Genomic DNA, 15259 nt, shown 5'->3' with positions numbered 1-15259 from the left:
ACACAACCCTACTGTCCACCAGTTCTCTTACTGAGTTAAAGTCTGCTTTTCTGAAGTCTAGCATCTTTATCCTGATGCTCTTTTCCTTTGCATCATGAACATGATCACTTGATGGCTACTGCCATCCAAGTTAACTTCCACCTTCATTCTCAGCCAATTCCTTCCCCCTTGTAAGCATAAAATCATGAAGAGCTTCCCTTTTACTTAGCCTCTCCACCACCTGTACCAATAAGTTATCACCGACACAATCCGAAAACTTGATGGATATTCTTTATATTGCTGTGTTACTCTCCCAGCAGATTTCATTGTAGAGATCCTCCATGATAACCAGGTCCTGCGATTCAGAAAGTTAGTTGTGTAAAGAAAGCCTCATCCGATCCTTTCTCCTGGCTTGGTAGTCTATAGCAGACATCAAACACAACACCATCCTTTCTGTTCTCCCCTCTAACTTTGACCCTGAGACCTTCAGCAGGCTTACCTCCCTGCATCATACTGCACCTCAGAACAAGCATGTATAGAGCAACACCACTGCCTTGCTTCCCCTTGCCTACCCTTCCTGAGCAAGATATACCCATCCATGGCAGTACTCTAATCATGTGAGCTATCCTGCCAAGTCTTCATTATCCCAATTGCATCATAATTCTCTGATTGTAATATGGCTTCCAAATTATTCCTGCTTCTTGCATTAGTGTATATTTTAGGTAGGTAACCAATTGCCCTACTTTTCTCTGAGAAAAGTGTTCAGGTTTCCTCTATTGCTTCCCCCTATTTGGTTTTTATCCAGGCCTCCTGGATCTATACTTACCACTGGACTTCTGTCTCCATCCCCATAGTAAACATAATGTAAAGCTCTCCTTTCTAGGTTAGTGAACCTGTATGTGAAAATGCTGTTTCCCCTCTTCATCCAATGGACCTGATATCTTCCCAGCAGTCTTGCTTCCTGGAAAACCACTCCCTTGGTCAACGAAGCCATTGCCAGCAAGGGTTTACTATATGAAACCACCTGTTGATCTCTTGCCTGGTCCTTTACCTTTGTTCAGGATGGATTATAACATCTCTTGAGCCCCCATCCCTTTCACCCTTGCACCCAGAGTCCTGTAGTCACATCTGATTTGCTCAATATCACCTTTGGCAGTCTCATTACTGTCAACATAGATTTGCAGCATGGGGTAATAATCAACGTGCTGGATGAGTCTTGGCAACCTTCCCATGACACCTCTTGGCAAGTAGCAAGCCACTGAAGCTAGCAGGTCAGGCTAGCAGATGGAAGCCTCTGTCCCCTCCAACAGGGAGTCTTCAACCTCCAGCACCAATCACTTTCTTTTGGTGGCAGTGGTTTCAGTCCTCCCAGCCTTTGGACCATGTGGCTACATGGTGTGGTCTCTTGCCCCACTGGAGTAGGTTCCTTCTCATCTGATGCCAGGGTTTTGTACCTGCTTTCTAGCTGGACAGCTACAGCTTCAGAGGAATGCTGTTCACTGGCAGAAATGACAAGCTGCCAGCTTTCACCTTGCTGAGAGTCCAGGTCATCTTTGTCCATGAACACCTTCCCTGGTTGTACCTCTTCTATGGTGCTTGAGGTCTCTGTGCTCCGAGTCAATGAAGGCCGGCTATTCACAGATGCTTCTGAGCCTAACCACCCCCTTCTGTAGCTACCTTACCTGGTTTCTGAGGGAATCCACCAGGTGACAACTCTCACCAAAACACCCTCTCACATGGTTGTCCATGGCAGGGACATGCAAGTCACAGTCCTTGCAAAACCAAACCAGGGGCTGAGTGGAAGTCTCAGAAGTCAGTAGTGTGTCTGCTCCGCTTCCCACCCCACCACACACACACTTGGACAGAGCCTGCACACAGGTGCTTACTGGCAGTTGCAGTAGCTTTGGCACTGCAACATCTTGGGGCTCCTCTCAATGGCTCTTTTTCCAAATCCTCTTTCTCCTTCAGCTGATGCCACTTACTAAAAATTCCTTCGGTCTCCTCACCTGCTTCTGCTCAGCAAGCTTACAGTGAAGAAAGGTTAAAAAGTGGCTTGGGCAAACTCTCACAGCAAACTCCCACTCAAATTCCCATGTCTGCTGGTTCCTAGTGTTGCTGGGACTCTGGCTGGCTTAGCCCTTCTACCTAGGCAAGCCCTGCCTTCTAGTTCACACTGCTACAGCTGCTAGGCTCTGCGGCTGAACACATGTCCCTGCCCCCACCCCAGTCACCCTGCAAAATAGCAACCAAACTCATGCACTCAGATAACACAGTAACTGGTGATACTGGCACTGAAAATGCAAAGAAGTCCAGTTAAGCACCTGATGATCTTTGCTTCCACTTGCTTGAAGACAATAATGAAACACTGCTATTTACTTTAGGTCTCCTAACCCTTCCAGGGAGCAGTAAAACAGAAAAGTTTCTACTCAAACATCAAAGCACTGCCCAATTTACTTCTCTGTTTTTAATAAAACTGCTCACCCGCATGACACGTACAATGTTATTTAAAGGGCAAAGCAAAGAAGCACTTTGGTAAATACTTCACCAATAAGCTTTGCAGGCTTTCCTCTTTCCCCACGCACCAGATAAAATGTTCAAGTTTACAGCAGATCGGAAGATGGCTTTTGAAAAGGCTGCATCAGAACACGCCTGGTAAATCACACAGAAGAGAGGCTTAAGTTATCTTGATTAATGGCTTCTGGAAATTAAAACAGAACCTTAATTCTTCCAGTAAAGTATAGTTTTAATTAAAACCTACAAGTCTAAATTCTGATTTCTGCAAAATCTCACTTTATTCTATGAAGCCAATGGAGATTTCTCAGATAGTAGTGGCATAATAGATCAAAGGCTCCTAAATCAAGTTAATTTCAACTAGGTTTTCCAATTTATTTCCTTAACACAGAAACTGTGTAAATGCAGAAGACCTTAACGCCATATTGAAAACTTAAATTATTTTGTTTTCATCTGGAACGATTGTGCTTAGAAGACATTTATATTTTAAAAGTAAGCAACAGAAACATTGAAAACATACTGTGGTTTTTTAAATGTTATTTTTTTTGTAAAAAGCAAGATACTAAAGTTATTGCTTTTTCCTGCATCTGTTTGAATATGAATCACTCTCTCAAGCAAACAAGCAAGACCCCTGTTTTCTAAGGAATTTTAATGCAACTGACCCTTCAAGGGCTTTGAGAAGGGCCTTCTCCAGAAATGCAGGATGGATGATTATAAAAGGGCACTATTCCCCTCCTGGCTATGAAAGAACTACAGGGATTATTTAAGCTTCTTGGCAGATGAAAACATGAAGGCAGTTTCCACCAAGGGACACAGTTAGTCATATGCACTGAGTACTAGATGTTTACTGCAAGGAAGACAAAGGTATTTTTCACTCCCTGATCTACTGCTGTGTTATCCCATTACTCCTCCCATAGTCACGAGAAAGAAATTTATACGATGGTTTGATTATATGAACTACTCCTATAAGCCTATTTTCTATATAACCAACACGTCCAATTTTGGCTACTTATACAGTGAAACATTCACAGGGATTGAATAGCTCAGGGATCAGTAACATAGCAGGGCTCTTGTCAGCTCCAGAGCACAGAGCAACTAAACCTAGTGATTTAGATTCATTCAGCTCTTAGAGTCCCCGTCATGCTATATCACATATAACCACTAGAGTTTCAGTATCTGCTCTAAAGTAAGTGGGTCATGGATCCTGACTTTTGCCTGCGTTATGGCACATTGGCAGAAGACGTTATAAGATAGGATTTTGATTGTCAGTGCCAAGAACCAAATGCTCATTTTAAAAATCCATGTCATCTAGTGCTGAGATTGCACGAGGTGAGGACTAGCTTGGGGCTACAGGAACCATTAAAATACATGTGAAGAAGACATTTCAAAATAATGGCAACATTAAAAAATAAATTAAATGTGAAACTATTAAGACATAGTAGGAAAAAAGAAAGCCAGTAGAAAACAATATATAAACAAGTTGACTTTTATTCAGTGCTATTGCTTGCTCTATCCATTCAGACAATCAAGTTGGCACATATGAAAATAATAATTTTTGGCCAGAAATAAGCATTACATTTTTTTCATTAATGCATTTTAAATACTTGTATTTTCCATTGCAGGTTTAACAAACTGTGGAACATTATAAAAGAAAGAGAAGCAGAAATGTGGGCTTGAGATTAGTACATGGACTCTGTTTTATCTTCTGCAGTTTAGTTGGCTGTGATAAAACTTGCCTCAGTATAAAGTTAAAGCACACTTACCAGAAAGTCTCAGCTCCTCATGAGCACATTTTGGGCAGTGCTTTCCACTTGTATGCACCTGGCTGTACAAAACCTTGAAAAGACCCTCAGCTATTCACATTTCTATTTGCGGAGATCAACACTGATAATTCTCTCACAACAGCCAAAAACTGAGTCATACTTGAATACACTTCTAAGGTTTATCTGAAATACTAAATCAATCCCCTTCCACCCTTACCATCAGACATCATTGTAGGGTTATACCCGCTCTCAGACTTTCTGGATATCCAGTATAAACGAGCTCTTTAAAACATTCACGTCCTTGTAAGATGAAAAAGTCTTAATTCTCAAGAGAAGCACTAGAGTGAAAGAGCTCCATGTATGTACTACAAGAATCATGTCTTAAGAGTTTATAGAAAACTGAAACCCACAGGACAGTTGGTGTTGACACAAGGGAGAGGGGGCATGGCAGATCTATATGATCACTTGCTTAGAAATGGGTGCATCAAGGAGTAAATTATAAAAAAAAAGTGTCTATCTCCAGTTGTGCCCCCTTTAAATACAAAATTCAGGTAGTAAAGGAGCCCTTTTCAAGCTAGCCACAACTGTCTGGCTATGGACTTTGCGCAGAAACTGATGCATGTGGGACACAGCTTCATTCTAATACTGTTGAGTTTATTTAAAAACACAAAATGTGTTTGCACTTCTGTTGTTCTGCTCTGGTGTCTTTCATACTCCACCGTTGATACACAGGTTCTCTGATAGTCCCTGAATTCATATTATTTTGTTGGCCAGACGGCAACCACTGCTATTGCAATCAGCAACAAGACAATCACCACCAGCATCCCTAGAAGAAATAGAACAAAATTAAGTTATTGCTTTAGGTTAATCTGAAGGAATTTTTAAAAGAAACTTCCTTTAGAGTCTCTCCCTTTACTTCTCCCTTGAAAAAAAGTGCTATTTAGAGCATTCAACTGCTGAAAAAATTTCAATTAGAACTAAAGCCAGATCCTTTCAAGTTGATACCTGGGCAGTATTTTAACTGCAAAGTCCTATTTTTGGTAGGATTCTTTGTTAAAGCTTTCAAGGCTGACACTAAGACCACTATTTTTGCTACTCTACAGGTGGATGTTTAAAGAGAGTACTTTGGGCCCCGGTCCTGAAGACTTATGAACCTGCTTAGTTGTACTGATTTTCTATACAGATGCCAAGCACAGACTAACATGCCTAAATCTTCGCAAGACTGCAATTTCTTCTTAGAATCACCAGAACCCTCAATAAGCATTCTCTGTGCACAATGTATTTACCTTGTAGATTTATATCCTGCACTATCCAACATGGACAGAGCAGCTTACAATAAACCACCCACAGAGAAGAAACAATTGTAGATTCTCCAAACACCCCCCAAAACTTGGAAACTCCAATCCACAACCAATTACTACTTCCCTCCCTACAAGCAAACCATCTGGCCCAGTGTTTCTCAACTCGTGGGTTGCAAGAATATATGAAAGGGTCGCAAACAAACTTTAAAAATGGATTTGTCTTTAAAGGAGAAAACGTGGGAAACTGGCTTTTCCCTTGCTGGCTGGCAGAGTTGCAGCCTGCAAGAGGCCACTTGGTGTCCACCATGCCCCCCACACACCCACCTCCTGCCCCACATACTGGGGGGGCTGGGGACTGGGTGCAAGGGGCAGCAAGTCAGGAGCGAGGACACTGGCCATCCAAGTTTACAAATGGGTCCTGGTACAAAAAAGGTTTACAACCACTGCTCTGGCCAGTCCCAACCATGCTTCTCAACCACCAATTACAACCAAATATAAGAAAACTCTTCCTACTTCCATCACCCCCTGTCCATCCAACTCCCACTACCCTGCCTAATCCTCAGAGAGATCCTTTCCTCCTCCCCCAATGACCCTTCCAAGCTTGCAACTCCCCTCCTACAGAGGGCTGCCCCCCACAACTTCTCCTCTATCCTGACAAGCAACATTAAATTCAAAAGAATCTTAATAAAAAGAAAAGAAAAGCCCTCTGTTTTGGCCTTAGTCACACACAAAGGGCAACACTAAGGGGGGCTCTTAAGTATCACCCCTTGGCATCACCCCAGGGTGGTGTGCCAACCTTGCAGGGTCTTGCAAGCTTGCTGGGTCCTTGCATATGAAGTTGCTGGTGATATACAGGTAATTTTACTGCTGAGGGAGGAAGCTATTTGCAAAGCAAAAAGTTAAGTTTTGTTGAACACCCCCCCCACAAACTGTGGAAAACAAAGAGCAATGACCACGATAAAGAATCTAACAAGTGCTATGCCAAACCATGCAGCAGATACATGTTTGTGTGATATTTCCTTTCCAAAAATCTTATTAGCTGAGATGCTGTAAATACTAGGCTAGTCTCCCAAAATTTTGTGACAATTTATTTACTCAGGTATGAAACAACACTACTTCCACACACCTACCCAAAAAAAAGTGTGTTAAAAGTATTCAAGTAAAGAATGCACCTGAAAAATGGTGTCTTTAAAACCTACTCAGATTCATGATAAATAACTACTGAAAGCCTGAGCTAAGTTGACAGTGGGCAAGGCCCTTTTTCATTTGGGCTGGCACTCAGCAAAGCAAGGTTAAATTGGAGTATTGTTATGGGAGTTGCTACATAATCATCTCTCTCAAATATGTTTAAGTTCGTCTTTTATTATAAGCTGCCCTGAGTCTTTTTCGCAGAGTAGCATATAAATCTAACAAATAAAATATAAATAAATAAATAAATAAATAGCTATATGAAACTAGTTTTGCCAGACCACTTCATCTTCCTTATGTTTTGAAGGGTATTAGCTGCAATATTAGTTTCACATCTTGCCAGAGGAGTACATTGTAGCAATGTTGATGATAAACCCATCCCTCCCCTAAAAATAAATCCCCTATTATTAAAACTCTTGGCAAAACTTCTTGGCTAACTGCACAATGTCCCATGCATTTCACTCAACAGTGTAGCACACATTGGCTTCTCCTCAGATTCAGCCCTCTTTGAATTATTAAACAGACTTTCTTCTTTTTTTTTCTTCAATATCTGCTCTCAAGTATCCCCTTCAGAGCTGTGTGAACCACATCAGGTCTTCAAGTGTGGAAAAAATGTCCCTTCATTTGGTCTGCTAACAGATGAGTATTACTCAACCACTTGCAATATTTACAAGTCCAGCTCACAGCAATTAAAAAAGGATATATTAAAATAAATCCTCTTTCCAAACTGGAAAAGAATATTAGACATGGCTCTTCATAAACAGTGTCATGTTTTCTGTGCAGAAACTGTTTCAGTGCCATGCATCCATATTTTTTTCCAGAGAAATGGAGTTGCCACCAACATTATTTTTCATAACTGGGTGCCAGTACATATCTGAATTTAGCACTACTAGCAAGTCACCAGATTAACCCAGTCGATATCTCATGCACCAGGCATGGATTTATTTTCCTAGTAAAGCTGCTTTAATCTAAACATCATAGACGCCAATATCAGTATGCAGTCCCATGTTTCAGGTAGCATTTGCTTTCCTTTACTAAAAAAACAAAATCAAAAAATGCACTTTCCACAGCTGTATTATAAACTTCTTTCTTGGGGACATTTTGTAAGAAGAAAGTAAACCTTTTTTGTCAAATTCTGTTTTGGTGCAACTCCTTAGTAACTTAAAATGCTTGGGGGGGGGGGGGGGGAGCGCAACAGTTTGGTACAAGACTCATTCTTGGGTTTCAGTTTTTAGTCTAATTAGGAAAATCCTGACTGTAACAGGCCCTTTCCATCACTGTTATGGCTGTATGGAAAACTATTCTGATTGATATTTTCAAAGGAGTTTTAAGATATTTGGCACAAACCCCGCACTGATATTCAGTTTAGACTGGGCGTCTAAAACCCTTGGACATCTCTGAAGACTCCCAGCCACCGTACACAAAGACTCCAGGGATATTTTCAGAGGCGTCAATGAGATTTAAAGTAGGCAACTCTTATGCAGCTTTCAATAACATGCAAGTGCCCTTTTTTCCTTTGCAAATTCACCTCCCACGCAAATTTAGGTTTTCTTTTCTATTATGCTGTTACTCCCTTTGACATTATGCTTGGATTGGGGAGAGGGAATGGGGGAAATGACAGGACCAAATGGTTTGGGGTTTTTTAACTGTGAGATCCTGTTTCTATAGAAATGCATTCAGCACTGGGAAAGTGAAAGCACCAGATCCATGTGTAGAGCAACTCAGAAATAGAACGTTTCCAAACAGTTTCTACTGGATGCCAGCTGTTTATTGAATGTAATTGTTTGAGGAAGCTTACTCAGCATCTTCCACCACTCCCTTCAAGCCACATGTAACAAAAATTAAACACTATTGATCTCATAGTGCTGACTGCCAAATTCTCTCATCCTGTCTCCAAAATGACTCCCCTTCCCTCTCCCCAATCCAAAGTCACTTTGCCTTTTCTTCTCCAAGGAATCCCAGAGGGTTTCTCTGTTTCCAGACCCCACTAAGTCCAATATAGGGCCAGCCAATGCTCTTTAGGGCAAGTCACTGGAGGTACGCAGGTTTATATTAGGTGAAGCTCTGGCCCATAAATCAAGTAACTTACTTCTCCATATGGGAAAGCAAGAGGGTGATATTCTTGGTTATTTTCAGTTCTTAAGGAAGAGATGGTTACTGTTAACCTGAAGTCAAGCAGAAGGTAAGGCAGTGGCACCTTAGAGACTAACTGGTTCAGAAAGACACGTGCTTTCATAGGCAACAACCTACTTCATCAGATACTAGCTTCATATTAACATGTGACAAAGCAGATTGTTACCTATGAAAGCAAATGCCCCTGTAAACCAGTTAGTCTCTAACATGCCATCCTGCCACTTCTGCCAGTTCTTGAGAAATGTTCAGATGTTGCTGTAAGGGATGCTGCTATTCAACAAAAGCAGCCAGATGGACGGATGGATTTTTTCTGCTTTGCTAAAGGGGGAAGAATGATGTGTTTTACTAAGTAAAAGTTATCTTGCAAATTTGTACTTTGATCATTAATTTTCAAAAGTACCAATAAAACGAACACAATGGACACATCTACACATGCAATCAAGGAGGCTGAATAAACTCTGGCATAATTCGTACCAAAGTTTATTGCTCCTGGGTGCTGCATGTGTCAGCTCCACAGTAAACATCTCGTGTAGGCGTGCCCAATGATTTAAACCTGGTCTCAATTTTTTAATTTTAATATACATTTTGGAGTTTTTATTTTTGATGGATTTGTTAGGAGTGAATGGTGCTGCTTAAATTGGAAGGAAATAAGACATGCTATTTAACTGATGCTCTTAGGCTTTCCATTATGTTTTTGCACTGCAGGAAGTTTTAGAAGGTGAAAATCCTCAGTGCAGTTTCAGTGTAATTGAGTTTACAGTCTTTAGCAATTAAGAGACAACCAAGATTGGCTTATTAAAAAACATTCTACATGTGTGAATTAGTTAAGTTAATGGGGCATAATTAGTCTTTGACAGCCCCAGGAAAAGCTCCATATAAAACAGAATTATTACCCGGCAGGAATTCAGGAAAGTAGGTGATTAATAAAACATCGCTAACATGTGACAGGAAAATTAACGGGAGGATTTAAGAAAAAGTTTGCTACAACAGCAGCAGCATGACAGGCTGAAAAATGAAATAAAGTCATTCTTGCACCTTAAAAAATGGGTACAAATAAAAAACAGGTGGACACCTCCTCCCTCCCTCAAGAAGTCCTGCTCAAGTACTTATTCCTCACACAAGAGGTGGCAAACCATGTAAGGCATGTGTCAGTGTAGCCAAAGTCTGAGACTGGCTGGTCTTAAAGGCTTATTTTATCCAGTCATTCTGCACAGAAAGGGCAGGAAAACATAAGTTGGCAAAACTACACAAATTTCAATATGCCTCTTGCATGAAAGAAACCAGATGTTGTGTGTATCATATTTTATGCCTCTATAGCATAGTAGGTAAAGAGGATATGGACATTTAAAGTAGCAGTTTCCATATGCGTGACAGGCTATCATAAAAATGCTTATGGTAGGGTTTGACAATAATTTGCATTTTAGATTCTCGGTCGTCTGTGCTTGCTCCAGTGCTGCGAAGTATAAATATCCCATTGCCAAGAACAGCTGAAGGAAGCATTCACAAAGCACAAAATCTAGTTGCCTAATCTAATCTAAAAGAACTGTGAAGTAAAACAGGAGCAACAGAGAATGGAATAAACAAGATGGATGTATGGACAGTACAGGAAATGGTGATACAGATGAGTTTGGCTGGCTTACAAAGGGGAATCTCAGAAGTGAGAACTGTGGTCTGTCCAGAGCCAATGGAACAATCAACCAGCAAACACGGGTGGCCAGAGAAAGTCCAGCTCTTTAGCTAAACTCTAGCAACATCAGGATTGCAAATTGTTAGCGAACATCCTAGAGATGTATGGATGAGATGCAGAGAACACAAAGGTCTCTCTCAATAACCACTATGTCTTCTGTAGATTCAAGGGATAATGCAGTGCTACAAAGCTGAAATGTTGTGCCTCTCCTATTAATATGCTCAACCCTCAGACAGGAGATCTACCTGCTTCTTTTACAGTACAGACACTGGAGTTCCCAGGGTGTTCCCCATTTCAAGAACAGAAAGATGAACGGAATAATTCACCTGCTGAACAGTAGAGGGTCTGGGAGACTCAAAGGTATTAGTATACATATATTATTATATATAGAGAAAAAGGGGCAACAAGGATGATTAGTGGTATGGAGAGGCTTCTATACAACGAGAGATTAAAGAGACTAGGACTATTCAGTTTAGAAGACATGCTTGAGGGGGGAACATGATAAAGGTTTACAAAACACTAAGTGATGAAGAGAAAGTAGATAGGGATTTATTATTTATTCTCTCTCACAATACAAGAACCAGGGAGCATAAAATGAAGCTAGCAGGCAGCAAGTTTAAAACTAACCAAAGAAAGTTTGTTTTCACACTGTGTTAAGTCAAGCATGGAACTCATTGCCACAAGATGTTGTGGAAACCAACAGGTTAACAAGAGTTAAAAAGGGATTGGGCAAATTCTTGGAGGAAAGGTACATCAGTAGCTATTAAACATAGAAATTAGGGGTACAGCATCTATCAGATCTTCCTACACCTTAAATGGCAGAGACTGGAAGTGGGAGAAGAATAGGAGAAAACCCCTGGTCCTATCCTGTTTATTCTCCCTTCTAGCATTCCCTCTCTGCCACTGTGTGACACAAGATACTGGGCAAGATGGACCTACAGTCTGCCCCAGTAAGTAGCAGTTCTTATCTATAAAAGTTAAGTGATAGAAGCATCAGTCATGGATCTCAGTAGCTCAAGAGCTGAACAAATACATAACAAAGATGGTCTCCATCCCGAAGTGTTTATGGTGCAAGTATTAAATCAGAAACTGCAGGTGGATACAGACAAGTGTAGGAACACAAAGAATCAATATTAAGCAGAACAATGAGCAGTGTTTTCAAAACCACAACAGCCTAGCTCTTGTCAAAATTGTTGAAGCCTTCATAACAATGGAGAATTTTAAGGGAATAACTGAAGGAGAAAGCAAGATAGCTTTCCAGATGTTTACAAGGAATTCTTTCCAAGTACTAGAGCAGACAAGCTTAAAACAAAAATACTGGATGAAAATCGAACAAGTGGGCATGATAGAAGCTGGTACCCTAGGGTTGACTGGAAACAATAATCAATCTCTCGGTGCTGAATGAGAGATAAGCAGGGTGAAGGCAGGCTTTTAAAACCCTTAAAAGTGAAGACAAGTAGCTTATGTTTGACACAATGAAGAAAGGGATGGTGGAACAGAAGGCAAAAAGAGGGTCATATGGTCAAAGCAACAGGCTAGAAAAATGATCTTTCCAGCAGCATTTAGACTGGAGATGTGTCAAGATCAGAAAGAACAACGTTGCAGCGATCGAGATAGAGAGAACTTCTGTGTAAGTTGAATAGGAAAGGGAAAATCTCAGATATGTTATGAGGGAAGAATATGCAAAGATATAGACACAACCTGGATGTGACATGTAAGTTTGAAGACCTAGATAGATATGCAAGTTGAAGTTGATATGTAATGTCTTGATCTCAGTAATAGCCAAGATGGTGGCACTGTCCCCAGCCATGCACGGAGAAAAGGACAAGAAGATCTGTATGTAGATAACGGTTCAATAGTTCTGCTAAGGCACAGCTACAGAAATACTGCTCTCTCCTTCCTTCACTAGTGACAATGAGGCCTTTGCAGCAAGCCTTTGTTGCTCCTTCTCCCTAGGGAGTAGAGACTGCTTGATTCAATGCTGCTTCACTATCAAAACACCGCACATGCTCCCCTGCACAACGAGTCCTGGGCTAGCGAGGTTCTGCTCATTTCAGCCTGGCTGGTGATCAGGATAATCTTGCACTGATATACTTTTCTTTGAACTTAATACACTAAATAAAATTAAAGAGCACACAAATGCATGCACCTATATCTATATCTTTGCACATGTGAATCATCAACTATATGTGTGAATCACTTAATCCCTCCAAAACATAGCCACCGCAGGAATGCAACTAGAAAGTTGTTTAATGCCACATGCAAAAGCACCACACAACAGGATATTCAAGCAGGTTAACATCTGTTCCCTCTGGAATTGCAGGAGAACGCACAGGAAGGCACAAGCTAGAATTTGGCCAGGGCATTTTGGTTCATACCCTTACTCACCTCTACAGGTGGTAGAAATTTTCAAAAATCTATTTTATTTTTATTTTTGAAAACTAGACTTTTTCAAAAAACAATTTTTGAAAAGTCATTGACTTGGTGTCAAATGTGTGTTTTTCCATGAAAAAGGCAGTTCTCTCTCTCAATTTTAATAAACTTACTGAGATACTTAACAACATCTATATTTTTCTTTTACCATTTCAGTAGCTCTCTCAGTAATACATATTAACCTTTCCAAAAGAGATTTTTAAAAGTGAAAAATGTTCAAAAAAGATCTTCTTGAACACTTGGATATAAGAACAGTTTTAAGTTATTGTGAAAATAGGTTTAATTTTTTAGCAATTTTATTTCAATGATAACTCTCATGGGCTATTAAAAACAAGCAGTCAGGTTCTGTTGGAAGAAGAGTAGGCCTTGCAGTACAGTAGTGACTGCTTGTGTACCAGCAAGGCTAGAGGAGGAGTACCACTGAGCAAAACAGCAACACCATTTCTCAAGATATTTCCTATTCCAGTAATTAACTGTTTTGCTTGTGAGAGCTAAAAGTGACTCAGGCTGCTGGTACTGCGTTTGTGCAACTTCACCACTGTCACATTACAGAATGGCATATCAGACAGGTGACAGGGACTGGGAGTGGTATTCGGGGGGGGGGGTATTAACTTGTGGCACACTTGGACCTAACTTGTGGCACGCCTGCCAAAAAGGTTGGCCACCAATGCACTAGAGAATAGGAAAAGACCCAACCATTCTTTTTTCCCCACTTGTAACATGAGAGGTATTTAAGGCTGTCTAATGAAGCAGAGGATGACATCTACTGGAACCAGCCCATTTGCCTCAAACACAACCAACAAATCACATTATAGTTTCACCAGACAATGCTGGATGCCTATTGCCAGCTCAGCCAGTCTCTGTACATGCAGTTAGTTATCAGGGATCTACATTTCTACTGTTGATTTTTGCAATGGAAGCTACAGAGACATCCAGGGCTACAAGTTTGTCTGCAATTTCTTTGAAGTGCTTCTAAATGCAACGACAACCTCAGCTTTACAGAAGTTGCTGCGCAAAAACACTCCTTAGTGATGAAAACAACCCGTCATATCATCCGCACAAAGCAGCCAATTGTTGCTTGTCAGGTTGGTGTTTAATGCCTGCTTTCTGACATGCCAATATTTACTGTGAAATATCCACTCATTGTGCTGAATATAACTCCTGGGAATTTGAGCGTGTTTAGCGTTTGGCAGCAATTCAAGTGGCTTTGAAAAAGCAGTCAGGAACTCTGTCATAAATACGTCTTGTCTTGGCAAGTCCCTCTTGAATAAGCGTCAAAAGTTTTCTGGTCTGCTTCTATCAGAGTATTGATTTACCATCAAAATCACTCCATACTCGCTATATACTGACTGCTTACGTTTAATATGGTATCAATTAGGACTTACAGGCTTCTACAAGGATGTGTGTAACACTGCAACTACATGCAAGAGTTTCATCTGTCTGACGATATGCAGGAGAGACCACAGAAAACAAACAACATTAAGAAGATTTCTCTCCAGTGTATTATTTGCAAGTAGGGGGCTATTTATTTAATTTTTATAATGAAAAGACATTTGCCTGGTAGTTGCAAAGCTTTCTAATTTAACCTGCAGTTAAGTCTCTCAACTTACTTTGCTCATATATGTCATGACCCAAAGGTCTGATTTTTTGTGTGTGCTTCGGCACTAGAATTATCCCTGTGGGTTTACAGCTTCATTGCACGGAGGAGTTCTGCTGCGCAGAGAACCCGCGTGCAAAGAAGAGAGTTCCCGCCACTTTGCAGCTGTCTTTGCAGGGTGCATTTTCTTTGCAACACAGAAATGCACGGTGCAAAGAGTTCCCGCTCTTCGTATGCAAATTTGTGTCCCGCTATTGGCTAGTGCTAAATTATTCCCACGTGGCAGCTAGCGACTGGCCTGCTAGCCGTATAAGAGGCTTGAGCAGTTTCCGCCCAAGCCGAAGAGGACTCCACATCCATCTCGTGGGGACTCTGGGTGCGCGGCAGGGTCATAGATGCCCTGTGTGTTATTCAGAGGAGTTTGGCGGCCTGATCCACCGCCCACCTCTTCCCGTCTTCGAGCGGTAACTTTCTATAAGACGTATCGACGAGTTTTCTATTTGAGGCGTGCTTGTCCTGGACATCTGGAGTTCTGTCTGCGTGGAGCCTAGCAAACTCCACGTGTTTGTTCGTGTTTTCTGTTTGTAACCGCAACTCAAGCAAGTTTCCAGCCTGCACCGCGACCATCTCGGTGTAAGTAAACAATCTTAAAATCAACCGTTAAGTG

At 41.1% G+C, this 15259-nt stretch overlaps 1 protein-coding gene across 3 annotated transcripts in view; it reads right to left on the bottom strand.

The window, feature by feature from the left end:
* Nucleotides 1–3960: 3960 nt before the first annotated feature.
* STX8 (syntaxin 8) overlaps nucleotides 3961–15259 on the bottom strand; it is a 177818-nt gene continuing 166519 nt past the window's right edge. For all 3 annotated transcript variants that reach the window (XR_009463854.1, XR_009463855.1, XM_006271807.4), the window contains one exon: nucleotides 3961–5079. Coding sequence is in view for 1 of the 3 variants with exons in the window: in XM_006271807.4 (XP_006271869.3) it covers nucleotides 5012–5079 (68 nt within the window). In the remaining 2 variants the exon portion in view is untranslated. The remainder of the gene's footprint in view (nucleotides 5080–15259) is intronic.

Source organism: Alligator mississippiensis, chromosome 8, assembly GCF_030867095.1.
Source record: "Alligator mississippiensis isolate rAllMis1 chromosome 8, rAllMis1, whole genome shotgun sequence".
Taxonomy (NCBI): Eukaryota; Metazoa; Chordata; order Crocodylia; family Alligatoridae; genus Alligator; species Alligator mississippiensis.
This window is presented reverse-complemented; position numbering and strand designations above follow the sequence as displayed.